The sequence below is a fragment of the Mus caroli genome, unplaced genomic scaffold (genome assembly GCF_978045245.1).
Source record: "Mus caroli unplaced genomic scaffold, Mus_caroli_1 scaffold_18, whole genome shotgun sequence".
NCBI classification, from domain to species: domain Eukaryota; kingdom Metazoa; phylum Chordata; class Mammalia; order Rodentia; family Muridae; genus Mus; species Mus caroli.
This window is the reverse complement of record NW_028227273.1, coordinates 74,074,258-74,101,976: the sequence shown is the minus strand read 5'-3', so window position 1 is coordinate 74,101,976 and position 27,719 is coordinate 74,074,258. Positions and strand designations below refer to the sequence as shown.

The following is a 27,719-nucleotide window of genomic DNA, read 5'->3' as shown; positions in this document are numbered from 1 at the left end:
TTATAGTAGATATTTATCAAATTTTATTGTTTCTTAGTTAGTTTGAGTCTAATTTCAAACAATATTTTGGTAGAAAAAGTGAAAAACAGTTCATCATGATCTTAATGTCGAGGTCTGTTTTATTGGATTAGCTTTGCCGGCTTATGGAATTTCACAGTTCCCATTATATATAAATGTGCCAATGTTACCTTAGTAATATGGGAGGTGTATGTTTCCCTCCAAAGTATTGGTATTTCTACAACTGGATAGACTAAAATAGATTTCCAATTAAGACATGGTACCCTCTTGTTGAACTGGTCATCAGACAAAAAGGAAAGTTGACAAAATTATTTAAAGGGTATAGCCAAGGATATAGTACTAAGAGGAAAGGTAGACCATGAGTTAAAGAAAAGTCATAGGCTATTTTTCTAACAATTTTATATTTCTTTTCTTTCATATAACAATGTAGGTAGAAAAGAAGATTGTTTTAAGTATAATATCCAATGTTTTCAAAATAATAATGAATCATGGAGGAACAGTTGTAACAAAATGGAAGGCTCTGAGTGATTTTAGATTTCAAATAACTATTTTATACCAATATATAGAAAATGAGACTGAGAAAATTTAATGAATAAAAATCAAATAAACAGTTTATTTTAAGAACAATACAAAAATTCAACATGAACTAGCTGTGACAACCAGCAATTCTCAGATGATTTCATGCACCATAAAAGTAAATACTACATAATGTATGTATAAATGTCTAAATTTAAAACATGTGAGGGTAGTCATCTGACTTTCAAACAGCTGAACAAGTAATAAATTCTGTCAAATGATGAATATGGGCTCTAAGTGGATTATTCTCTTTGATTCATATTTCACTTTGGGTAATAAAATACATTTCTTAATGAGCCTTCAAACTAAGATAATATGCAAACATAATGCCAGGAACTAGAATGCTATTACATTATTAAACCTTTCATTTAAATTATGACAGGTTGTGGTTTTACATATAAACAAATTAATTCAAACAGACCATTATAAAGTAATTAAGTGCCTTGACAGCTTTACATATACCATGTTCTTGTTCAAAACTGATATGTTGAAAATTAAATAGATAAATATTTTAAAAACTAGTTAAATGGCAATTAAGATTTTATATGATTAATAAACCTTAAGAAATTATATTCCAATAGACTTTCCACAATAAATGTTTAATAATTCAGGCAGAAGAAAAATACTTATGAGGTTAAATGATATAAAAATAATAAATGAAAGAAAGAATTTCTATCAAGTGGGGATATGAACATTTGAAATGATCCAGGAATGGAAGCATCAGGTCTTCAACTCGGAGATATTGAATCACCAGAAAAGTTGTGGTTTTCAAACATGGAAAATTAATGGCTTTCACACTATAACACTATAATTTAGTTGAATAAAGGAATAACCACTGATAAGATTGCATTCATACTATAATTTTATAACATATTTTAGAATGATATATGAATAATCCCCTTTATGATGTTGTTAACTTAAAGCTAAATTTATTTTTATCAACTAAATTTTAGGAGATTTCTTCCTTCTAGAATGTGTTTTCTTCCTGATGTGATTAAATGAATTCTTTTCTGGTCTTAACAAGATAATGTAACATTTGGGTCCAAATATGAAGGCAAGGAGTGCTGTGCTGGAGGCCAAGATTGAGAATACTTCCATGGCTACCATAACCTTCCCTTTAGTGCTGTGGTAGACAGGAAGAAAGGTGACCCAGACACAGAAGAACACCAGCATACTGAATGACAGAAATTTGGATTCATTGAATGTATCAGGCAAATTTCTCGACAAGAAGGCCATGATATAACTCCCAAGGGCCAAGAAACAGAGGTATCCCAGGACTGAATGGAAGGCAACAGCTGAGCCCTTGTTGCACAAAATGATTATGTATCCATCTTCAGTATGCGCATCTTGGTCAATGAATGGTGGAGAAGTTGCCATCCATATTCCACAAAGAAGAAGCTGGATCAGGGTGCAGATAGGGATGATGTATCTTGGACCCCTTGATATCATTAGCCACCTTAACATTCTCCCTGGAAAACTGACCTTAAAGGCAAGGACCACAGTAATAGCTTTAGCCAACACAGTGGCAAGAGCCATAGTGAAAGCAACTGCAAAGGTGGTCTGCTGAAGGATGCAGGCAGCTGTGTTGGGCTGACCAATGAAGTTCAAAGAACATAAGAAACAGAAGGTGAGTGTGATGAGCAAAATGTAACTTAAAGCCCGATTATTGGCCTTGACAATAGGAGTGTCTCTGTGCTTCACAAAGATGCCAATAACAAAGACTGTGAGTGCAGATAAGCACAAAGCTATGCTTGCTAATGCCATCCCCAAGGGGTCTTCATAGGCCAGAAAGCTTACAGATTTTTGGAAGCAGTTGTTCTTCTCTGTATTTGCATAATGACTCTCTGGACACTTCATACACTGGTCTACATCTGATCAGAAATATAGGCTTAAATGAGATCAGGTGTCCAATCTATAGCAATTTCTTTTATTATGAGACATTTCTAACTATAGGGACTATCACAAAAGTCACTGTACATTTTTTCCTCAGGAAAAAAAGTTATTAGTACACTGGCATGTATAATTCTAGATTTATAAACGGCACCTTTTTCCTAACATATTTCTTTCCAAATTTATGTTCAAATATAAAATATTTTAATGCAATCTTTTTTTAATTACTATCATCACACTCTTTCCCTTCCCTAAGTTTTAATCACAACTCCTTGTGCTCTCTATATCTTTTACATTTTAATAGTCACTCATTAAATTCAGGAAAGCCAGTGTATGTAGAGCTAGGAATGGCTTCAGTGGGAAAATATGTAGACTTTCAAGCCCTACCTTTTTAAAGAATAGTATTGTTTCTTTCCAGGTACTTACCAACTTCCAGTAAATTCCTTTACCATCTTCATATTTGCAATTTAAGTTGTGCTACCTGAATGCCTATATTCTCTTTTCATACAATATTTGTCTGCATTACCAAAAATGCTGTGCCTCTTTTAAAATAAGTAGGATATTAAATTACATTGCAAAAATTTACTGTGGCTCTGATAGTATTCATAATAAATAGATACTTTTTACTTAAATATGGAAAATCTAGATTAGTGGAATTTTTTTGCATTTTTTTTCAGATAATGCTTTCTTATATGTGAATCCTAAATTTACTTTTCTCCCTAAAATTCCTTGTGCTTTCAAATTCTGTTTATTCTCTTCTAGATGTTATGAAATAGACCCTATTACATGAGATACTGCTCAAAATTCACCCAGTAATATGTTTTCCAAGATTTAAAGCAAGCATATACTTTCATGGAGATAGAATATTCTTGGAAAAAACCCAACAATAGGTAGGGTAATCTTATAGTGCACACCTTCAGCAGGAACATAGGACATCAAAAGAGGGATGGGTTATTATTCTGCAGTCAAATTTCTGACCCATAATTGTTCCTTTCTGAAATAATTACAGGGATGGAAGTAAAGAAGGGCCAGAGAAAAAGAAGGTCAACAAGGCCACATTTCAAAATAGTACCACTTTCTGGGCCAAGCACATTCACACTTCTGTACCAACATATTGTAATTTTAAATTTTTGGAGCATCTACTTTATGTTAATAATAACATTTATAAAAATTTTAAAAAATTCCAGAGCAATGTATTATATTTTTTGTAATCCCTCATATTTTTATTATTTTATTTATATTTTTCACTCCATATTTTATCCTCCTATCCACCTTCTGAAATTTTGACATCGCATATGTCCTCCCCACCCACCTATCGCCATATGGATGTCTCCACTCCCACCCCATCTGACCTCTAAACTCCCTCAGGACTCAAGTCCCTTGAGGATTATGTACATCATCTCTGAATGAATACAGAACCCTCAGTCCTCTACTATATGTGTGTTGGGGACCTCATATCAGCTGGTGTATGGTGCCTGTTTGGTGGTCCAATGTTTGAGAGATCTTGTGGATCCTAATTAATTGAGACTGCTGGTCCTACTACAGGACTGTGCTTCCCCTCAGCTTTTTCCCTAATTCAACAACAGGGGTCAAATGATTATGTTTATTTTTTGGGTACAAATATCTGCATCTGATTATGTCAACTGCTTGTTGGGTCTTTTGGGAGGGGCAGTCATGATAAGTCCCTTTTTGTGAGTGCTCCATAGCCTTAGTAATAGTTTCAGGCATCAAGACCTCCCCTTGAGCAGGATCCTAGAAGTATGCCACTATGGAATTGGACTTTAATAATCTAATCATAGATACTTGGAGTTCATTCACTTCCTAGAGGATTTCACCTGAAAAAGTATAACTCTAAGAACCTCTTGTGCCACGACTGCCTGAATGCTGTCATTATCTCATCTTGAGGACAATATACTAAACTTCTGAACCAGTAAGTCAGTCCCAAATAAACGTTGTCCTTATAAAAGGTGACTTTGTCAAAGTGATTGTTTACGGCAATAAAAACCTAAGACATAAGTTAGTACCTGTAGTCTGTTATTTCTGTAATATACCTGACCATGTTTTTGGTTGGAAGAATGTGGAATTTCACTTTTTGGATTTGGAAAGCAGTAGAATGTTTTAAATGGGGCTTAATGGGACAACCTTGTACTAATACAGAAACCTCTGTTTGAAGGTTTGAACTGGGGAATCCCTGTTCTAGATGTTTCTGAGGAGAATATTTATATGGCAATGCTCGTGTGATATTTTGGTAAAGTATGTGGTTCCCTTTTGCCCTTGTCTAAGAGCCTACCTGAGGGTAAGATAAAGGGGTTTGTATTAACTGAATTTATTAGGAAGTCCCAAAAGCTGAACAGAGACTTTGATCTCTTGTTAAGTTTCATGAAGTGCATGAAGAGAATTTTCATACACGCATAGCAAGCTTAGAAAGGAAAAATATATTTCAAGTAAAAATAAAGGGGCACTTATGAAGTGAAATGAAGCTAAATGCTAGTTGCAAGGAGAAAAGGAGTTAAGAGAATAGTTGATCTCTGTGTGAGATTTTATCCAATCAAACTATACTTTGTATTTGGAGTTGAAAAGGGGATACATAGGAGATTTAATATGGAATGATCAAGAATCCAGAAATAGTGGGAAAACTTGTAGTCCAGATCTTGGGGCTGGAAGACACAGGCATTTGACCCTGATCATGGAAAACAGTGGCCATGAGAAGCTTAGCCCAAGGCTTGTTGGTACACTCCTTTAATCCCAGGAGACAAAGACAAGCATATCCCTGAGTGTAAGGTGAGCCTGTGACAGAGTAAGGTCCAAGTAGAGAAAAGCTTAAATCCAAGTGTACTTGCATTACATCTCAGCATTCTGGAGACAAAGCCATGCAGATTTTTCATTTCAAGGTCAATTTAAGGCGCAAGTTCAAGGAGAGCAAAAATTAAGCAGTCACAGAGTTGTGAAACAAAGGCTTGTACTAGAATAAGGGGAAGACATATTACAGCCCGAGTAAGCAGCTAAACTTGGGAGCATTGGCCATGTGGCTCTTACATATTAGTAAGTAAGGGAAGGAGAATATCAGAACAATTGAAACTGGTTAGCTGGAGCTAAAATATTAGCAATGAGTAAGAATAGATCAGCATCACTGAGGTGAAATCATCTGGGAAGTGTTTTCTGAGTGAAAAAGATGTTCTGTTCCAGAGGTAGCCAAGGATTTACATGGACCTGCAGATTAACTTGGTGTTAGAGTCACACAGGTGGTAGTGGGTTTGAAAGTATTAAGAGTTCCTGGAATGTAGCTGAGGCTAGACAATGTGAGAAACCAGGAAATGGCATTTTTGAAAGTAAAGCCTCCGTTACAGTTGATGGTCCAGAAGTAGAGGGATCAGGCAACGAAGTTGAGGCTTAGCACCATGAGGAGAGCCTATGATATGCTATTGGGGAAGTGTTGCTGAAGTGCAGACCCCAGTATACTGGAGATGACACTGGCATGGGATGATCACTAAAACCCCCAGCAAAATTAGAGTGAAGTCAACCAGAGCCTAGAGCTCTATACATAGAAGAGCAGGAAAAATAATGCAAGACCTTTGGAGAAACCTAGAAGATCCAGACATAAATTCCAGACATTAGAAGGAGAAACAATAAAGCTAAAGTTTATTGGAAACCCAAAAATGTTCAAGATTCCAGAGCCATAAGAAATCTGCTGAGGAAAGCTAATAGCAGTGATTGGAAGCATCCCAGGAGAAAGAAGTTTTTTTTTTCTGTCAATGAAGATGAAAAAGTAGTGGAGAGCTGAAGAGCTCCTTGACATCAGATATGGAGTTCCACAGTTTGTAATTTGCCCAACTGGTTCATGTCTTGCTTTGGCAATTACATTGAATTATTTGAATGAATATAAGAACAGACTTAGAACTTGTATTTTTAACATTGTTGAAACTGTTATAAAATATATGGATGTTGTAATTTAGACAAAATGTACTCTTTTATAATGCTATTATTAGGTATTGCCTCCATAGTGTCAAATCATTAAACAGCCCTATGGGACCCAGGGAGTAGAAAGTCCTTGTTTCAATTTGCTTGATACAGGGAGAAACACTATTTGTAGTTGTGGCCTTTTTGAAGTAAATGTATCATTATGGGCATGGGCTTTAAAAACCTTGTCTTATGTGCTAAGTAGCCAGTCTTTTACTAGCAGCCTTCAAATGAAGATGTAGAATTCTCAGCTCCTCTACTTCATGCCTTACAGGATGATTCCATGCTCCTACCTTGAAGATAATTGACTGGACATCTGAACTGGTAAGCCAGCCCCAATTAAATGCTGCCATATAGGAGTAGTCTTTGTTATGGTGTTTGCTCACAGCAGTAAAAAAAAACTAACTAAGACACTGTATTACACAATATTTCTATATTTCCCAAAATATAGTTGATAACCAAAGTGTCAATTTTATTACATTAATAATATTGAACTGATATTTTAACATATAAAAGAAATTATAAACTTACTGTTCAACTTTCTATCAGCAATAATTTCAAATTTACACTGTTTAGCATTTCTTTGAGTTGCATATTGTTTTACAATATAATTAATGAACAAACACTGGCCAGATTTGCCCTTACTGTTTGAATGGCTCTTTTTATACATACACAGGATACATTCAAAAATTCATTTTAGATATTCATATGTTTTGTTTGGTTTTGTGTGTGTGTTTGTGTTTATAATGATTTCATGTGGGTGAAATATTGATAGTAAAATTTATTATTATTGAAAGTTTATATTAAAAGAAGAGAGTGTGGACACTTTTTAACAGTCAGAAGCCTCCATATTGTTGTTTGAAAATTTGTGAAGAATTGTGTTGGAATTTTGATGGGGATTACATTGAATTTAGACATTGCTTTTGGTTAGATAGCCTTTTGCACTATTTTAAATCCACTGATCTACAACCAAGGAAGATGTTTTTACTTTCTTATATCCTCCTCAAATTCTGTCTTCAGAGACATGATATTTGTGTCATACAGATTTTTCACTTACTTGGTTAGAGCTACATGAAGTTGATGTTATTTGTGTTCATTGTGAACAGTATTTTTTCACAAACCACATGAATCTCAAGAAGAAGAAAGACCAAAGTATGGACACTTTGGCCCTTTGAAGAGGGAAGAAATTACCAATGGAAGGAATTACAAAGACAAACTGTGGAGCAGAGACTGAAGGAATGGCCATGCAGAAACTGTCCCACCTGGGAATTCACCCATATACAGTTACCAAACACAGATATTATTGTGGATGCCAAAAAGTGCATGCTGAAAGGAGCCTGATAGGGCTGTTTCCTGAGAGACCCTGCCAGAGCCTTACAAATACAAAGGTAGGTGTTCGTAGCCAACCATTGGAGCTAGTGTGCGGTCCCCAACAGAGGAGTTAGATAAAGGCTTGAAGGAGTGGAAGGGGCTTGCAACCACATAGGAAGAACAATATCAACCAACCAGACACCCCAGAACTCCTAAGGACTAAGCCATCAACAAAGGAGTACACCTGACTCCAGCTACATCTGTAGCAGAGGATGTTCAATGTAATCCCCATCAAGATTCCAACACAGTTCTTTACAAGCAATGAAAAAGCAATTATTAATTTCATATAGAATAAACAAAAAACCCAGCATAGCATTAACACTACTTAAAATGAAAAGAACTTCTGGAGGAATTACCATCCCTAATCTTGGACTGTACTACAGAGCAATAGTGTTAAAATCCACATTGTACCTTTACATATATAGACACCTCAATCAATGGAATAGAACTGAAGACCCACAAATAAGCCCACATATACATGGACACTATTTGACAAAGAGCATAAAGCATACAATCAAAAAAGAAAGCATATTCAATGAATGGTGCTGGTTTAATTAACAGTTTGTATTTAGAAATATAAACATAGTTCCATATGTAGCACCTTTCAGAAAACTCAAGTCCAAGAGGATCAAGGAACTCACAATGAACCAAATAATGCACAATAGAGGAATCTCTAATGGTTAAAAAGCATTTAAAAACTAAATTCCTTAGTGATCAGTGAAATGGAAATCAAAATGACCTAAAGATTCCACCTTACACCAATTAGAATGGCTGAGGTAAAACCTCAGGTGAGAGCACATGCTGTCAAGGATGTGGAGAAAGTGAAACAATCCTCTATTCCTTTTGGGATTGCAAACTGGTACAACCACTCTTGAAATCATTCTGGCAGTTCATCATAACATTGGAAATAAACGTACTTGAAGACCCAGCAATACCACTTTTAGGCATATACCCACAAAATGCCACATCATATCACAGGAAAACATGCTAGAATATGTTCATAGTGGCTTCATTTGTAATAGCAAAAGCTGGAAGCAACGTAAATATCTTACAACAGAAGAATGAATACAGAATATGTGGCATATTTACAAAATGGAATACTACTAGGTTATTAAGTTCAAGGGCATCATGGGTTTTGAAGGAAAATGAAGGAAACTATAAAATATCACCCTGAGTGAGGTAATATAGTAAATGTTAAAAATATGGTAAAAAAATACATCATATGTAGCCACTAATAAGTTGATATTAGCCAAAAATCACAGAGTACCTAGGACACGACCCACAGAGTTTAAGAACTTTAAGAAGCATAAGGGCCAAGACAGGGGCTGGTGAAGTAATGGGATAAGGAACTGTGGGATGGTGGCCACAAAGTGCACTCCATGACTTTATTGTAAATAAATAAATGAATTCATTAAATGTGGTGTGTGCTTATATATTTAGAGTATTTGTTCATTTCCATAATAGCAGGAAGCATAGAGAGAGTCAGGGATAGATCACACTGGAACACAAGTTAAATGCTTAAATCCTGATTTGAAGGCAGAAGCAGAAAAAAGTAGAGATGTCTCAGGGACTTTTTTAAACCTAAAGCCAGCCTCTAGCATGATACCTCCCCCTAAAAGGCCAAAACCTCTAATCTTTCCTAATAGGTTCAGTAATAAAATAAGTGTTCTGTAAAACTCTAATCCAAGAGAAGCCAGAAAGTTAGCAAGATCTTCAGTGTACAGAAGACTACAAAATAATACTATTTTATGAACACACAGAAATTGTTCCCATAATTCATAACACATGACAAAATGTGTTAGATGCAGTAAAACTTAATTTAGACAAATTTCAGCATAGATATTGAAGGTAGTGATGAAGACACTCCCTTTTTCAGAAAAATGAGGTAATAGGTATTCATACCTACTGGAAGGTGAATCAGTGTTATTTTTCAGTGTGCAACACCTGGTTGGTAAGCAATTTTTAAGTGACAAGAACACATGTAAGTATACACGAGTATCATGAACTGTATTAGATAGTTTAATTAAAAATGTTGGGAGTGAGGAAAAAGGAAATTAAATCTGGGAGTAGTGAGATTGATGAATGTGGTGAAAACACATTTTATGAAATCATCAAACAACTAAAAATGAGAAATGAGCTGTTAATAATCCCCATGAAGGTGCAACAGAGATGAGTCTTAGATGCTTCTTAAAAATCAATGAAATATGTTTTGAAAATCTATCTTTGATACTGTATTAATACATGTTGTTAAAGGCACTGTGAAATGAAAACAATGAAAAGTACAGGGGAATATATTTTATCTTCCAATAGTAATATTTGCACTGGATTAAAAATATAAATCAAGAATGATTTGTAATGGCCGTGTTGAGGTATTTCAAGGGAATAGTGATGAGCTATGACATTTAAATTCCCTTTAAAATGAAATAAAATGTTCATATATGATTTCTACTCAAATCTTTGTCATTTGCTACCACATTGTGGAATTCAGTGGAGAAATGGGAAGTTTTCCATAGAACTGCATTTACCTGTCTCATTAGATATCTCATTGTCAGCACAAGGAGTGCAGTTGTAGCAGCAGATGGCCTTATCATCCAGGGATACTTTCCTGAATCCAGGCCTACAACTCTCACTGCATACAGACTGAGGGACCTGAAAAAAATGAAATGAATGTTATCAGATGCTTAGGGTTTTATGAAAAATCGTACAAACAGTTTTTTTTAAGGTCTTAACAATGAAGGGTGAAATACTCTTTTTAACACCAAGAGTTATTTAAAAGATTATTTTTTATAATGGGGCATGGGGAACTAGGGGTAGTGACCAGAAAGTCACAGATGTCAGAAAAGCAAGAGACTCTCAGGATCCATTGGGGATGATTTTAGCTGAAATAACCAAAAATGGGAAAGAAAAGTTATAGAGACCATATTCATAGGTTAGGCAAGGTCCCTGCTTGAGGGATGGGGCCACCCACCCATTTCAATAATATTAACCCAGAATTGATCCTATCTAAAGAAAAGGAAAGGAAAAAGAATGGTGTGGAGACTGAAGGACATTTATCCAAAGATTTTCCTACCTGGGGATCCATCCCATATCAATTCTCCAAACACAGACACTATTGTGGATTCTAAGAAAGGCTTGCTGACATGAACCAGATATATATGTCTCCTGAGAGAATCTGCCAGTGCCTTACCAATACAAATGAGGATGTTTACAGCCAAACATCTCACTGAGCACAGGGACCACAATGGAGGAGTTAGTGAAAGGACTGAAAGGGATGAAGGGATTAGCAACCCCATAGTAAGAACAACAATATCAAGCAACAGAAACCCCAGAGCTCCCAGGGACTAAACCACCAACCAAAGAATGCACATATTGGGATCCATGGCTCCAGCAGCATAAGTAGCAGAGGATGGCCATGTATGGCATCAATGGGAGGGGAAGACCTTGGTCCTCTGATGATTTGATGCCCAGCATAGGGGAATGCTAGCTAGGGCAATGAAGCAGGAGTGGGTAAGGATTGAGACAAGCATAGAAGCCAAGGTGGGGGATGGGATAAGGAGTTTGCAGATTGGAAACAGGGAGGGTATAACATTTGAAATGCAAATAAATACAATATTCAATAAAAATTTTTTAAAAAGAAATTTTAAATAAAAGAAAGAAAGCATCATGTCCTTGAGAAGGCAAATGTGTTTAAAATTTTACTCTAAGAATTATCATAGTGTTAAAGCATTTGGAATCTTAATGAGTTAAGTACAAGTTTGTGAATCATTAGTGATTAGGAACAAGATATAGGAGTCCATGCGGTCCATTTAGTCTAACAATATCTTTTTACTTTCTGACACCTGTGTTGAGCATCTCAGCTTCCACCATTATTGTGACTTGTGAATATCAACTTGAGAGGATTTATAATTATCATGGAAGCAAATAACCATATATCTGTAGGAAGAAATATACCAAAAAAGTTAGCTAACTTGAAAAGGTTCCATTAAAATTTAAATGCCGAGTCTGTACAGGTCAGAGTGGGGACCACAGAGGCAGACAGCTTCTGGGACAGGCAGGAGCCACAGAGCCGCTGAGGCAGCACCCTTTTGGGGCCGCAGACTTCCGGCACCCTCCCAGCCGGAGGACAGAGACCTGCCCTGCAGAGAGCGCCATCTTGGCTCCGGGACTCCGCCGAACTTAGTCTACAGGTTAGAGTGAGGACCACAGAGGCAGACAGCTTCTGGGACAGGCAGGAGCCACAGAGCCGCTGAGGCAGCACCCTTTTGGGGCCGCAGACATCCGGCACCCTCCCAGTCGGAGGACAGTGACCTGCCCTGCAGGGAGCGCCATCTTGGCTCCGGGACTCCGCCGAACTTAGTCTGTACAGGTCAGAGTGGGGACCACAGAGGCAGACAGCTTCTGGGACAGGCGGGAGCCACAGAGCCGCTGAGGCAGCACCCTTTTGGGGCCGCAGACCTCCGGCACCCTCCCAGCCGGAGGACAGAGACCTGCCCTGCAGAGAGCGCCATCTTGGCTCCGGGACTCCGCCGAACTTAGTCTACAGGTTAGAGTGAGGACCACAGAGGCAGACAGCTTCTGGGACAGGCAGGAGCCACAGAGCCGCTGAGGCAGCACCCTTTTGGGGACGCAGACTTCCGGCACCCTCCCAGTCGGAGGACAGTGACCTGCCCTGCAGGGAGGGCCATCTTGGCTCCGGGACTCCGCCGAGCTTAGTCTGTACAGGTCAGAGTGGGGACCACGGGGGCAGACGGCTTCTGGGACAGGCGGGAGCCACAGAGCTGCTGAGGCAGCACCCTTTAGGGGCCGCAGACATCCGGCACCCTCCCAGTCGGAGGACAGTGACCTGCCCTGCAGGGAGCGCCATCTTGGCTCCGGGACTCCGCCTAACTTAGTCTGTACAGGTAAGACTGAGGACCACAGAGGCAGACAGCTTCTGGGACAGGCGGGAGCCACAGAGCCGCTGAGGCAGCACCCTTTTGGGGCCACAGACATCCGGCACCCTCCTAGCTGGAAGACAGTGGTCTGCCCTGCACAGGAGCCCTCTGCCTCAGGAGCCCTCTGCCTCAGGAGCAGGGAGCACATCTTGGATCCAGGACTCCACTGAACTTAGGAACTTAGTCTGCACAGCTGAGAGTGTGTACCACAGAAGCCTACAGCTTCTGTGACCTGCCAAAGCAACACAGCATCTGGGAAAGGTCCTGTTTTCCGCCTTCTTCTTCAGCCAGGAGGAGGTCCAAACCCCAGATATCTGTACACCTTCCCTTTAAGAGGAAAGCTTGTCAGCAGGGAGTGCTCTAACCACTGAAACTCAGAGGAGAGAGCCTGTCTCCCAGGTCTGCTGACAGAGGATACTCAGAATCCCCAGAAGAACAACCTCTGAACAGAGACAACTATAACAACTCCAGAGATTACCAGATGGCGAGAGGTAAAGGTAAGAATCTTACTAACAGAAACCAAGACCACTCACCATCATCAGGACCCAGCACTCCCACTTCGCCCAGTCCAGGGCACCCCAACACACCTGAAAAACTAGACCTGGATTTAAAAGCATATCTCATGATGATGGTAGAGGACATCAAGAAGGACTTTAAAGAACTACAGGAGAACTTGGCTAAAGAGTTACAAGTCCTTAAAGAAAAACAGGAAAACACAACCAAACTGGTAGAAGTCCTTAAAGAGAAACAGGAAAACACATCCAATCAGATGATGGAAATGAACAAAACCATACTAGACCTAAAAAGGGAAGTAGACACAATAAAGAAAACCCAAAATGAGGCAACACTGGAGATAGAAACCCTAGGAAAGAAATCTGGAACCATAGATGCAAGCATCAGCAACAGAATACAAGAGATGGAAGAGAGAATCTCAGGTGCAGAAGATTCCATAGAGAACATGGGCACAACAATCAAGGAAAATGGAAAATGCAAAAAGATCCTAACTCAAAACATCCAGGAAATACAGGACACAATGAGAAGACCAAACCTACGGATAATAGGAGTGGGTGAGAATGAAGATTTTCAACTCAAAGGACCAGCAAACATCTTCAACAAAATTATAGAAGAAAACTTCCTACATCTAAAGAAAGAGATGCCCATGAACATACAAGAAGCCTACAGAACTCCAAATAGGCTGGACCAGAAAAGAAATACCTCCCGACACATAATAATCAGAACAACAAATGCACTAAATAAAGATAGAATACTAAAAGCAGTAAGAGAAAAAGGCCAAGTAAAATATAAAGGCAAGCCTATCAGAATTACACCAGATTTTTCACCAGAGACTATGAAAGCCAGAAGATCCTGGACAGATGTTATACAGACACTAAAAGAACACAAATTCCAGCCCAGGCTACTATACCCAGCCAAACTCTCAATTAACATAGATGGAGAAACCAAAGTATTCCACGACAAAACCAAATTCACACATTATCTCTCCACGAATCCAGCCCTTCAAAGGATAATAACAGAAAAAAACCAATACAAGGACAGGAACCACGCCCTAGAAACAAAAAGAAGGTAATCCCTCAACAAACCTAAAAGAAGACAGCCACAAGAACAGAATGCCAACTTTAACAACAAAAATAACAGGAAACAACAATTACTTTTCCTTAATATCTCTTAATATCAATGGACTCAACTCCCTGATAAAAAGACATAGACTAACAAACTGGCTACACAAACAAGACCCAACATTTTGCTGCTTACAAGAAACTCATCTCAGAGAAAAAGATAGACACTACCTCAGAATGAAAGGCTGGAAAACCATTTTCCAAGCAAATGGTCTGAAGAAACAAGCTGGAGCAGCCATTCTAATATCAGATAAGATTGACTTCCAACCCAAAGTCATCAAAAAAGACAGGGAGGGGCACTTCATACTCATCAAAGGTAAAATCCTCCAAGAGGAACTATCAATCCTGAATATCTATGCTCCAAATACAAAGGCAGCCTCATTCATTAAAGAAACTTTAGTAAATCTCAAAGCATACATTGCACCTCATACAATAATAGTGGGAGACTTCAACACACCACTTTCACCAATGGACAGATCATGGAAACAGAAACTAAACAGGGACACAGTGAAACTAACAGAAGTTATGGATCAAATGGATCTGGCAGATATCTACAGAACATTTTACCCTAAAACAAAAGGATACACCTTCTTCTCAGCACCTCATGGTACCTTCTCCAAAATTGACCACGTAATTGTGCACAAAACAGGACTCAACAGATACAAAAACATTGAAATTGTCCCATGCATCCTATCAGATCACCATGGACTAAAGCTGATCTTCAATAACAAAATAAATAATAGAAAGCCAACCTTCACGTGGAAACTGAACAACACTCTTCTCAATGATACCTTGGTCAAGGAAGGAATAAAGAAAGAAATTAAGGACTTTTTAGAGTTCAATGAAAATGAAGCCACAACATACCCAAACTTATGGGACGCAATGAAAGCATTTCTAAGAGGAAAACTCATAGCTCTGAGTGCCTCCAAAAGGAAACTAGAAAGAGCACACATTAGCAGCTTGACAACACACCTAAAAGCACTAGAACAAAAGGAAGCAAATTCACCCAAGAGGAGTAGACGGCAGGAAATAATCAAACTCAGGGGTGAAATCAACCAAGTGGAAACAAGAAAAACTATTCAAAGAATCAACCAATCAAGGAGCTGGTTCTTTGAGAAAATCAACAAGATAGATAAACCCTTAGCCAGACTCACTAGAGGGCACAGGGAAAGCATCCTAATTAACAAAATCAGAAATGAAAAAGGAGACATAACAACAGATCCTGAAGACATCCAAAACACCATCAGATCCTTCTACCAAAGGCTATACTCAACAAAACTGGAGAACCTGGATGAAATGGAGAAGTTCCTAGACAGATACCAGGTACCAAAGTTGAATCAAGATCAGGTTAATGATCTAAACAGCCCTATATCCCCCAAAGAAATAGAAGCAGTCATTAATAGTCTCCCAACCAAAAAAAGCCCAGGACCAGATGGGTTTAGTGCAGAGTTCTATCAGACCTTCAAAGAAGATCTAATCCCAGTTCTTCACAAACTATTCCACAAAATAGAAACAGAAGGTACTCTACCCAACTCATTCTATGAAGCCACAATTACTCTGATACCTAAACCACAAAAAGACCCAACAAAGATAGAAAACTTCAGACCAATATCCCTTATGAATATTGATGCAAAAATCCTCAATAAAGTTCTTGCTAACCGAATCCAAGAACACATCAAAACAATCATCCATCCTGACCAAGTAGGTTTCATCCCAGGGATGCAGGGATGGTTCAATATACGGAAATCCATCAACGTAATCCAGTATATAAACAAACTCAAAGACAAAAATCACATGGTCATCTCGTTAGATGCGGAAAAAGCATTTGACAAGATCCAACACCCATTCATGATAAAAGTCTTGGAAAGATCAGGAATTCAAGGCCCATACCTAAACATGATAAAAGCAATCTACAGCAAACCAGTAGCCAACATCAAAGTAAATGGTGAGAAGCTTGAAGCAATCCCTCTAAAATCAGGGACTAGACAAGGCTGTCCACTTTCTCCATACCTATTCAACATTGTACTTGAAGTCCTAGCCAGAGCAATTCGACAACAAAAGGAGATCAAAGGGATACAAATTGGAAAAGATGAAGTCAAAATATCACTTTTTGCAGATGATATGATAGTATATATAAGTGACCCTAAAAATTCCACCAGAGAACTCCTAAGCCTGATAAACAGCTTCGGTGAAGTAGCTGGATATAAAATTAACTCAAACAAATCAATGGCCTTTCTCTACACAAAGAATAAACAGGCTGAGAAAGAAATTAGGGAAACAACACCCTTCTCAATAGTCACAAATAATATAAAATATCTTGGCGTGACTCTAACTAAGGAAGTGAAAGATCTGTATGATAAAAACTTGAAGTCTCTGAAGAAAGAAATTATAGAAGATCTCAGAAGATGGAAAGATCTCCCATGCTCATGGATTGGCAGGATCAACATTGTAAAAATGGCTATCTTGCCAAAAGCAATCTATAGATTCAATGCAATCCCCATCAAAATTCCAAATCAATTCTTCAACGAATTAGAAAGTGCAATCTGCAAATTCATCTGGAATAACAAAAAACCTAGGATAGCAAAAACTCTTCTCAAGGATAAAAGAACCTCTGGTGGAATCACCATGCCGGACCTAAAGCTCTACTACAGAGCAATTGTGATAAAAACTGCATGGTACTGGTATAGTGACAGACAAATAGACCAATGGAATAGAATTGAAGACCCAGAAATGAACCCACACACCTATGGTCACTTGATCTTCGACAAGGGAGCTAAAAACATCCTTTGGAAGAAAGACAGCATTTTCAACAAATGGTGCTGGCACAACTGGTTGTTAACATGTAGAAGAATGCGAATCGATCCATTCCTATCTCCTTGTACTAAGGTCAAGTCTAAGTGGATCAAGGAACTTCACATAAAACCAGAGACACTGAAACTTATAGAGGAGAAAGTGGGGGAAAGCCTTGAAGATATGGGCACAGGGGAAAAATTCCTGAATAGAACAGTAATGGCTTGTGCTGTAAGATCGAGAATTGACAAGTGGGACCTCATGAAACTACAAAGCTTCTGCAAGGCTAAAGACACCATCAATAAGACAAAAAAACCACCAACAGATTGGGAAAGGATCTTCACCTATCCTAAATCAGATAAGGGACTAATATCCAATATATATAAAGAACTCAAGAAGGTGGACTCCAGAAAGTCAAATAACCCCATTAAAAAATGGGGCTCAGAACTGAACAAAGAATTCTCACCTGAGGAATACCGAATGGCAGAGAAACACCTGAAAAAATGTTCAACATCCTTAATCATCAGGGAAATGCAAATCAAAACAACCCTGAGATTCCACCTCACACCAGTCAGAATGGCTAAGATCAAAAATTCAGGTGACAGCAGTTGCTGGCGAGGATGTGGAGAAAGACGAACACTCCTCCATTGTTGGTGGGATTGCAAGCTTGTACAACTACTCTGGAAATCAGTCTGGCGGTTCCTCAGAAAATTGGACATAGTACTACCGGAGGATCCAGCAATACCTCTCCTGGGCATATATCCAGAAGATGTCCCAACCGGTAAGTAGGACACATGCTCCACTATGTTCATAGCAGCCCTATTTATAATAGCCAGAAGCTGGAAAGAACCCAGATGTCCCTCAACAGAGGAATGGATACAGAAATTATGGTACATTTACACAATGGAGTACTACTCAGCTATTAAAAAGAATGAATTTATGAAATTCCTAGCCAAATGGATGGACCTGGAGGGCATCATCTTGAGTGAAGTAACACAATCACAAAAGAACTCACACAATATGTATTCACTGATAAGTGGATATTAGCCCAAAACTTAGGATACCCAAGATTTAAGATACAATTTGCTAAACGCATGAAACTCAAGAAGAATGAAGACCAAAGTGTGGACACTGTACACCTTCTTAGAATTGGGAACAAAACACCCAGGGAAGGAGTTACAGAGACAAAGTTCGTAGCGGTGATGAAAGGATGGACCATTTAGAGACTGCCGTATCCAGGGATCCATCCCATAACCAACTTCTAAACGCTGACACCATTGCATACACTAGCAAGATTTTGCTGAAAGGACCCAAATATAGCTGTCTCTTGTGAGACGATGCTGGGGCCTAGCAAACACAGGAGTGGATGTTCACAGTCAGCTATTGGATGTATCACAGGGCTCCCAATGGAGAAGCTAGAGAAGGTACCCAAGGAGCTAAAGGGATCTGCAACCCTATTGTTTGAACAACATGATGTACTAACCAGAACCCCGGAGCTCTTGTCTCTAGCTGCATATGTATCGAAAGATGGCCTAGTCAGCCATCAATGGAAAGAGAGGCCCATTGGACTTGCAAACTTTATATGCCCCAATTTAGGGGAATGCCAGGGCCAAAAGAATGGGAATGGGTGGGTAGGGAAGTGGGGGGCGTTATGGGGGACTTTTGGGATAGCATTGGAAACGTAATTGAGGAAAATATGTAATAAAAATATTAAATAAATAAATAAATAAATAAATAAAAGTTAAAAAAAATTTAAATGCCATTACTTATTGTACAAAAGTCACAACTGCAGACAAGATAGAAGAGGGCAGCAGTATTCATTCCTCCCTGCGTTCAGAGGATATTATATCATCAGAACCTCTTACAAGTGAAAATCATGCATTTTCAAATATAATCCACCACACCCACAAATAGCTCAGTAAGTTCTTTCAAGTTGTTATTAAACATTGTAAACATTGGAATCAAAGGACAATTAAGTGATACTAATGGAATTATCATACTTTGAAAGAAAAATTTCCATAAAGGCTAAAGCATTTGAGTGCTTATGTCCTTTCTGATGACATTATATGAGAAGTTATTGAAACTATAGGGGATTCAGACTTGCTGTTAAAATTATGGCAAAGTAATTGGGAATTGAAAAATTAAAATTCTAACTCAATTCCAGGTTTCTAATTGTATTTACTGTTAATACGTGTGGACATTTTCTTTCTGCTACCTTTGCCTGTCGACAGTATATATATATATATATATATATATATATATATATATATATATATACTGTCATGATTTTATCATTGGGAGACTATGATACATCTAGAACCATAGAATAAAATATAGTCTTTCTTAAAAAAGTCATTTCTTGGTCATGGTTTTTGAACATACAATAAAAATTAAATTTGATATTTATGATATAAATACAAATGAGAGATTTTTTTCTTCAGTGCATTAACATGGGTAATTTGGAGAGAAAATTTCCTCTTACAACATGCCCAATTCATAATTTGTGACAAATGGAGGAAACCGAGTTCTCATAGAAGTTAACAATGGGAGACTTATTCAACACTGTATAATTCTATTGACTTGAATCAAGGAATATCAAAAGCCAGTATACTAATGTTGCCTTATGGTATTTTATACTGATACTTTAATTGTAATGTAACTTGAGTCAAGCTTCATTATATCAGAAAACATAATTATGTTAGTAATATAAGTACAAAACATATAGATAACAAATAACTGACCTCCGAAAATATTTCTGGCCATTGTATCATTTGTTCAGATAATGACAACTGTTGACCCTGAGGAGCACTTGCAGAAAAGGATCCTATTTTCACTTTTAATCCAAGACCCTTTGGTAAATTCCACAGGTTAAGAATGTCATATTCTGTATCTATTGTCTGTTTCCAATCTAAATTCCTTTTGCCTTTCACTTCAGTGTCCTTTAGGAATGTGTTAAGCTGAAAAAGAAACATACTTCTATATTACCTTGTGCCCAACGTGCAGAACAAAATGGAGGTTTTGGAATGTGTCTTACTGTTCTTAATTTTTTATGTGAACATCAACATAATGAAGATTCCATTACTGATGACTAAGTGAAAACCTGAGTATTCAGAATACCATTCTACTTCTGAATTATTATTGATCTTCAGGTGAAATCTTTGAAAGAAGCTCAAGTAAGCAATCAATCACTACTGTTCTATGAAAAGTTCAACATTTTTAAAACTAACAAGACCCAGTGGATTTTAGAATCTATTCAGAACTCCAGGGTATAAAATGAGTGTCCTGATGTCTAGAAATTAATTAAAAGTATTCAATTCTCCATACTAACCATCATTGATTCTCTTAAGTGTTCCTTTTTTAATATCTCTTATAACAAATATATTAATCAATGATTTTTAACTGCAACTATTACCATAAAAAGATCGTACAGCTAAATATTGAAGACATGAACTTTATTTTGACTAAGCATATTTACTGATGGTATCTTACAGCTCACAACATCATACACTTGAAACTATCTTGTCTTCTACGTAAGCTTAGAAACACAAACAATTCTTTGATTGTGGACAAGATAAACTGAATCTTACAGTTCTTAATTGATGTTGTTGCAAAGTCCATATATAAGAGTGCTGACAATAAAATACAGTAGAAAGATTATTACCTGCCATGGAAAGAACACCATCCCTTCTCCATTTTCAAATGGTTGCATTTGAAGTAGCTGAAGTCTCATCTGATGGAGGCTGTGAGCCAGAGCATATACACCATTGTAAATGTTTGTGCTCTCTTCACTCATGACAACATCGAATATGAAACTAGGTAATAGATCCAAAGAAGCATTGGATTTACAGTTGTCTAAAACATGACAATTAATGTCAGAAAATGAGCACTTGAAGAAAAAATTCCACAACTTAGGAAGATAAATGTCTTCAGGGTATTTATATGGATTAACTCTTTGAATAAATTTGGTAAACTCAATATTGTCTATGTAATTGTGTCTAAAAATGAAACTTCCATGGAATGAGTCTAACATGAAATAATCACTAAGTTCAATAATATGGGGTTCATTGTTCATGATCCAGATGTTCCATGTCAATAACCTTTGCCCAATAATTTGCATAAGAATTTCTAGAGAATCAATGTCACCATAAATAATTATTACATTTGTCTCATCCATATTTTCCCAGAATCTAGTAAAATATGAAGTCCATGTGGCTGGGATCATTTTTAAAAAGGCTATGCAGATTTTGTTTCTCTCCATCTCCTCCCTAAATTCTGATAGAATTTTATTTCCTTTGTGGTTATCAGGGAGGATGAGGCCAATCCAAGACCAACTAAAATGAACCATGAAAGAAACAATGGCAAGGGAAAGAGAAGTGTCCTTGGGGGCCATCTGGTAGAGAGAAGAATACTGACCATTGTCAGTCAAGGTTGGCTCATAAGGTCCAAAAGTAATCTGAAGCAAATTGGAAAGAAGAGGAAGAATTAACATCAAACAAAATTTCATTTCTGAAGCAATAGATGATAACAGGAGAAAATTTTAAAGGAACATTCTCTTTATAACCTTTTACAGAAATTTCTGTTATTCCTATAAGTTTCAAGGACTTACTTTGTTTTATTTACTACATCATCCTTTCTCTTACAAGCAAGAGATTTCTGAATTGATCTCCGTGTATTATTTTAATGTTTGGATAATTGACAAATCAAACTTTCAGTTTAAATTCACCTATAATATGAACTAAGAGAACTGACTGTCAGTTCCCACAATCAAAATTTTCTCACCTGTGGAAATTTAAAGAGTTGAAGCAATGTCCCAATTTGGGCAGATGTTATCCATGATGATCCTGTAAGTGCAGCAATGAGATTTTTCTTTTTACAAGTGTAATTAGGTATCATTGCTCTCTTTACATGGGCTGTAAGCCAACGACAAGTAAACCTAAGAATGTTCCTTTCAGTGTATTCATTATTGTAGAAATCAAATCCAAGAGATATGTTGGGTAATATATTGGGGTTCCTGTTGATCTCCTCAATGGCAAATAGCAGAGCCAGAATATACTGGTAGTTCTTAAAGTTATACCTATGTAAATCGCATAGAAACATGTAAGCAGATGATCATATACAGCAAAAACCATCTACATATTTAGTACAATAAATTTTATACTTCAACATTGATTATATAAAACATGTAATTTAATTTCTTCACCATGAACAGATGAACTCAATTAGATAAATGTTAGGTTTAGGCAAGATCGTTTGGTATTACTGCCCATTATTTATGGAACTTCAAGCATATATTATTTATATTTCATAGGTTGATTCTTTACACATTCTGTTTACAAGTCAGGAATCATTTTACCACACAGAGCATATCTGTTGGAATGTATATATTTGGCCTTCTGGGGTCTCCACATATGAAAACCCACTATTTTACTGTCAAACCAATGACATTTTAAATACAGTATCTTAATTAAATGACATTCTGAAGTTCATTTCCTTGCATGCAGCCATTGTAGCTATTTCTCTGATATAATTTTTGGAATACGGCAGCATGGAATTCCTCATGTCATAGAACAATCATAGAAAATCATGATTCTGTATCTAATAGGTGAGATTAAATTAAGGCAGCTCCATGCCCTTTGAATGTTTATCATTATGTCTATTTATGTTGATTTTATGTTATGTCTGTATGCATGCATGACTCTTAGTATGTGTAGTTATATGGAGTTCAGAAAGAACAAATTCAAGTCAAGAAAACCCAAAGTTGATTCTTAAATATTCATCTTATTTACATTTTATGTATTTATGCATTTATGTTTTTCATTCATTTAGTGCTCAGTTGCTTCCTTGCTTTACTCAATAACAGTGTCTATGACTTGACTGTGAGTTGTTCTGCATATCGGGGAGATCTTGAACTCAGAATTACCCATCTGTCTCTTTTCTAGACTGCTGGGAATAAAGTCTTGCACCAATATATCTGTCTGCTGAAATTCTTTATTTTCTTATCACATATGCCTGGATCTCTACACACCAAACTTGTAGAAATTCTCTTCTTTCTCTCTCCTAGCCTCTATATGGATTACAGGCATGTACTCACATTCTTTTGGGAGGTATGAACTCAGTTTCTCACACTTGTTGTGTTTTACTCTATGAAATATCTCTTCATAAGTTTAATAAAAACTTTTGTAGAATAATACACACACACACACACACACACACACACATATATATATATATAACTTTGAAAGGCACCAAATCCACACTGACAAAAGACTTGCACTGAATTTCTCAGTCAAAGTGAGTTGAACACAGAAAAAAAAAGACTTCATTAAGATTTCACTGTATATATTTTTCTTCTCCACCATTGCTCAACTATTTAGGTCAAAAGCAGTGGGAAAGAAACTAACAACTAGATGTTAATAATAATCTCAGGGAAACAATGAATTCTCAAGACAATAGAGAAGTTATATATATGATCTCACATCAAATATTAATTTTAAAGAAAAACAGGCAGGCAGTAGTATAAATGAAGTAATATAATCCAAAGGAAAATATTGATAAGTACTATTTTTAATTTGAGGAATGAGATCAATGACATTTTCCCATGAATAAATATTATATATTCATGCAAATACATATACAATTAAAAGATACATATTATTTTTAAGGGTACCATACCTGTGAGAAATTAGGTAATAATCACTACTATTAAAGCAAAAGAACACAAAGTCTATAGTCACACAACATTGATCATGGGCAACTTCAATAAAACAGATTTGAACACTCTCTTTTGTACATCTAATTTTAAAGTACATGATTTATTATAGGTATATTTTGAAAATGAAAATTATTTCCTTTGATTTTTTCTTGAGACTATGCAATGATTGTATCATTTCCCTCTTACATCCTCTCTAAACAAATTCTTATGAATTTCCCGTCTCATTTTAATTTCATGAACTCAACTTTGATTAATTGCCCAGAAGGGCTTAAACTTATACAACACACACACAAACACACAAAATTGCAGGTAACTAAGGAATGCTATTAAATAGTTTACCCAGGTATAATATTCTTCCTTAGGAAAGGTTATAATTTTCCTCAGGAAAATTTTACAAAAAAAAAAAAAAAAAAAAAAAACAGTTGATACTTGTCTCATTAGTAGCAGAATGAGTATGTTTTATTTGGACAAACACATCCACCTCTAGAAGATGAATGGTAAGATAGTCCTTAAGTTGCTGGCACAAAGGTCCATCAGTTGATACTACAGTGTGAACTTGTCAAAGAAACTTCTGCCACATAGCCTACAGTATATGCTATGGGTTGATATTATTTGTATTTTTAAATTTGATCAAATATAACTCAGCAGATTATGTATACCTTAGAATAAACACAGAAAAAGAGAGCTCATTGAAAAGACATTACTGTCAATGAAAAGTGCAAATGGGATGAATGAAGGTCAATAGTTACAACAGGGTAGGCACCAATGAAGGACTTTTGTAGTTAATTCAAATGAGAAGTGGATGCTCACAGCCAACCATTGCACAGAGCACAGTATCCCCAATGAAGGACCTAGACAAAGTACCCAAAAAAGTAAAAGGGTTTGCAACCCCATAGGGTAACAACAATATGAACCATCCAGTACCCCCAGAGCTCTTAGGAACTAAAGCACCAACAAAGAATAGACATGGTGGAACTCATGGCTCCAGCTGCATATAAAGCAGAGGATGTCTTAAGTGGTCATCAATGGAAGGAGAGACTGTTGGTCCTCTGAAGGCTGTAATCCCCAGTGTAGGGGAATGCCAGGGCCAGGAAACAGGAGTGTGGGGGTTGTTGAACATGGGGAGGGTGGACTGGACTGGAAGGTTTCAGAGGGGAAACCAGGAAAGGGGATAACATTTGAAAAGTGAATAAAGAAAGTATATGACAATAAAAAAAAAAAAAAGGAATCAAAGGGGGGGGGGGCGAAGGAACAGTGTTTGCATTCAAAATCCAGTTAATGTTTTGTACTGAAAAACTGCATTGCTGAAATTCAAAGAAAGAGTGAGATCAATTATAACACCATCTCAGAATCACAATATAGTTAGGAATGGAGCCATATTCACTACTAATATATATGAAGGAAAACATGGTAGAAAGAATCCAGAATGACATTATCCACATGAGAAATGTTCTAGAAAATTGGCTTATCTTTTAATATATAGAATTTTGCAGAATGGTGCATAACTCCAGTAAAATTGAGTTTATTAAAAACAAAATTGTCTAGAATTAAATTTTTGTGATACATCAATTTTATCAAGCAATGAATAGTCAAAAGGAATATATATTTGATCAAATTAATTTTGATACACATGTTCAAACACAAATTTTACTTGATGTGAAGGAAAGTATTTCACTATCATAAACCCATAGAGAAAAGTCTCAGTTAGACTTGGAAAGATTCAAGATATGCCAACTAAAGGATTGAACATATTGGCTGATAATATAACTTGTGCATTGCAGGATCCTATTGCTGGACCTGGATCCCTGATCTTGATCTTAATACACACAATGTAGGATGAGAAAATTTTTTCAAACAGTTTTACCTTCACCTGCAAATGTATTCTACATCAAAAGTATGTCCACACTTGCAAATAATGAATGTGATAATAACTTTATAACGACTGTTCCATGAATGTGACTATAAAGCAAGTCACTTTTCTGTTAACATTTTTCCATACTCATAAGTAAAACTCTATACAACAAATGCTTTTAATACATTATAATAAAAGACACTGAATTTTGCCATTAATTTAGCTTATGTTTTCATGATGTTATACAAATTCAATGTTTTTCATAGGAATCAATCCTCTTATTTATAATGATTAAACCAGACATTATTTGCTCACATATCTCTGGAAGTAGAGTCTTTGCGGTGAATGGTTTGCTGCTACACAAAATAAAGCGAAACACACACCCATAAACATTAGTACCTGAACAGCTGAGAGGAAATAATGAAATAGAAGAGGTTCCACCCAACAACCAAAGTTGCCCCATCTACTATGCCTATGAGAAAATATTATGATTCCCTTTGAGTCAACACATGATTCCCTTTAAAAAAAATGTAGAAAAGAAAACATGGAATATTTTATCCAAATAACAAATTTTATTTGATCATGTTTGATATGGTTTAAAAATTCAATATAAATTTGTGAAAAAATAATCCATTAACTTTTAATTTATATCTAAAACTTTTTCACCTCTCTTTGATTTATTGCTCTACTACCTCCTAAGATTTACCCAAGCACAGAATATTGTCTCATTGAGCAAAATTCACCTTAACACCTTCTTTGTTTTTTTTAAATTATTATTTTGACAAAATTATTTGTAGGGATTCCAAAATCTTTCATCTATATCTTTTGATCATTTTCTGCTTGTTGATATCTAACACATTTCTTCATGTATTCACAGGGAATTATAAGTGTTATTCTTCTATTTCCATGAACTACTGTCTATATCCATACAGATATTTGAAGGTATTCTTGTGAAAGGAAGGTCTGGTTTGGATACAATCATATTATTTACTTTATTAAGAAACATACATGAATATTTCTGTCCAAATCAGCAATAACTGTCTGATACTATCCATTAACTTGGATTATTTAACTCAATGTAATAAACAGCACCAAGGTGAAACTATCATAGTCACTATGTTTTGGTAGACACATATACTAAAATAATAATAAATACTGCAAACCAATAGAGTAAACAGATAAACACAGGAAAGCTGTCTGAGAATAAAAATTAAATTATCAAAGAAACATTTATAATAAAACATGAGGTAGAAGAAATATTTAAGGAGCACAAAAGAGTGACATCATCTAATATCACAGGCACAAACAGGAGTTCCAAAATGCTAAGTAAACAAGGTCAGGCTTAGAATAAATCATTCCTCTTTGAAATCATAAGAGTAAAATCTATTCAGACATTGTGGCATAACAAGAATGTCAAATAAAAGATTACTGTTAACAATCCAACCAGGCAATTAAAGTGAAAATAGTCAATGTTTTCACTTTCTTTCCCCCCAAGTGAGGAAAATAATCTAAAAGGAAATAAAATGATGAAAAGATTTTAGAAACTCTAAGAGTGAATTTGTCAAAGTAAAAAAAACAAACACATAAAACATTTTAATGACAACACCCTATAAATCATACGAATTCTGAACTCAAAAGGAAATAATTGTACTTACTGTATATAATAGTCCAAGTATACATATGGCTTAGTTGAATGTGGCTTTTTCTTTTCAGTGTACAAAGTATGAAGAGGGAAAAATGCACCAATCATCACATCTCCTTCATGGTGAAACTCTTCACTAATTAAGTAGTAACATGCACTAAAATTTTTAGTGACATGAATTGTATCAGAGCAAACTTTGTGATTCTGCAAGAGCCATGCGAAAAAAATCCAGGAGAACATCCTATTAATACATGGGTCAGCTTGATGCAAATCACACACTGTCCAGTACATATATGCTCGGTTCATGTTTTGTGACCATGTATGTTTTGAACTTGTTCATGAC

General features: G+C 36.5%; 1 protein-coding gene across 1 annotated transcript; it reads right to left on the bottom strand.

The window, feature by feature from the left end:
• Window positions 1-27,719, bottom strand: LOC110288782 (vomeronasal type-2 receptor 116-like). Its single transcript, XM_085832732.1, has 6 exons — window positions 27,390-27,719; window positions 21,950-22,244; window positions 20,832-21,623; window positions 19,912-20,127; window positions 10,338-10,461; window positions 1-2,465 (listed from the first exon to the last, which is right to left on the bottom strand). Exons 1-6 carry the CDS (start codon window positions 27,680-27,682, stop codon window positions 1,537-1,539), a joined length of 2,649 nt encoding a protein of 882 aa, XP_085688858.1. The 5' UTR covers window positions 27,683-27,719; the 3' UTR covers window positions 1-1,536.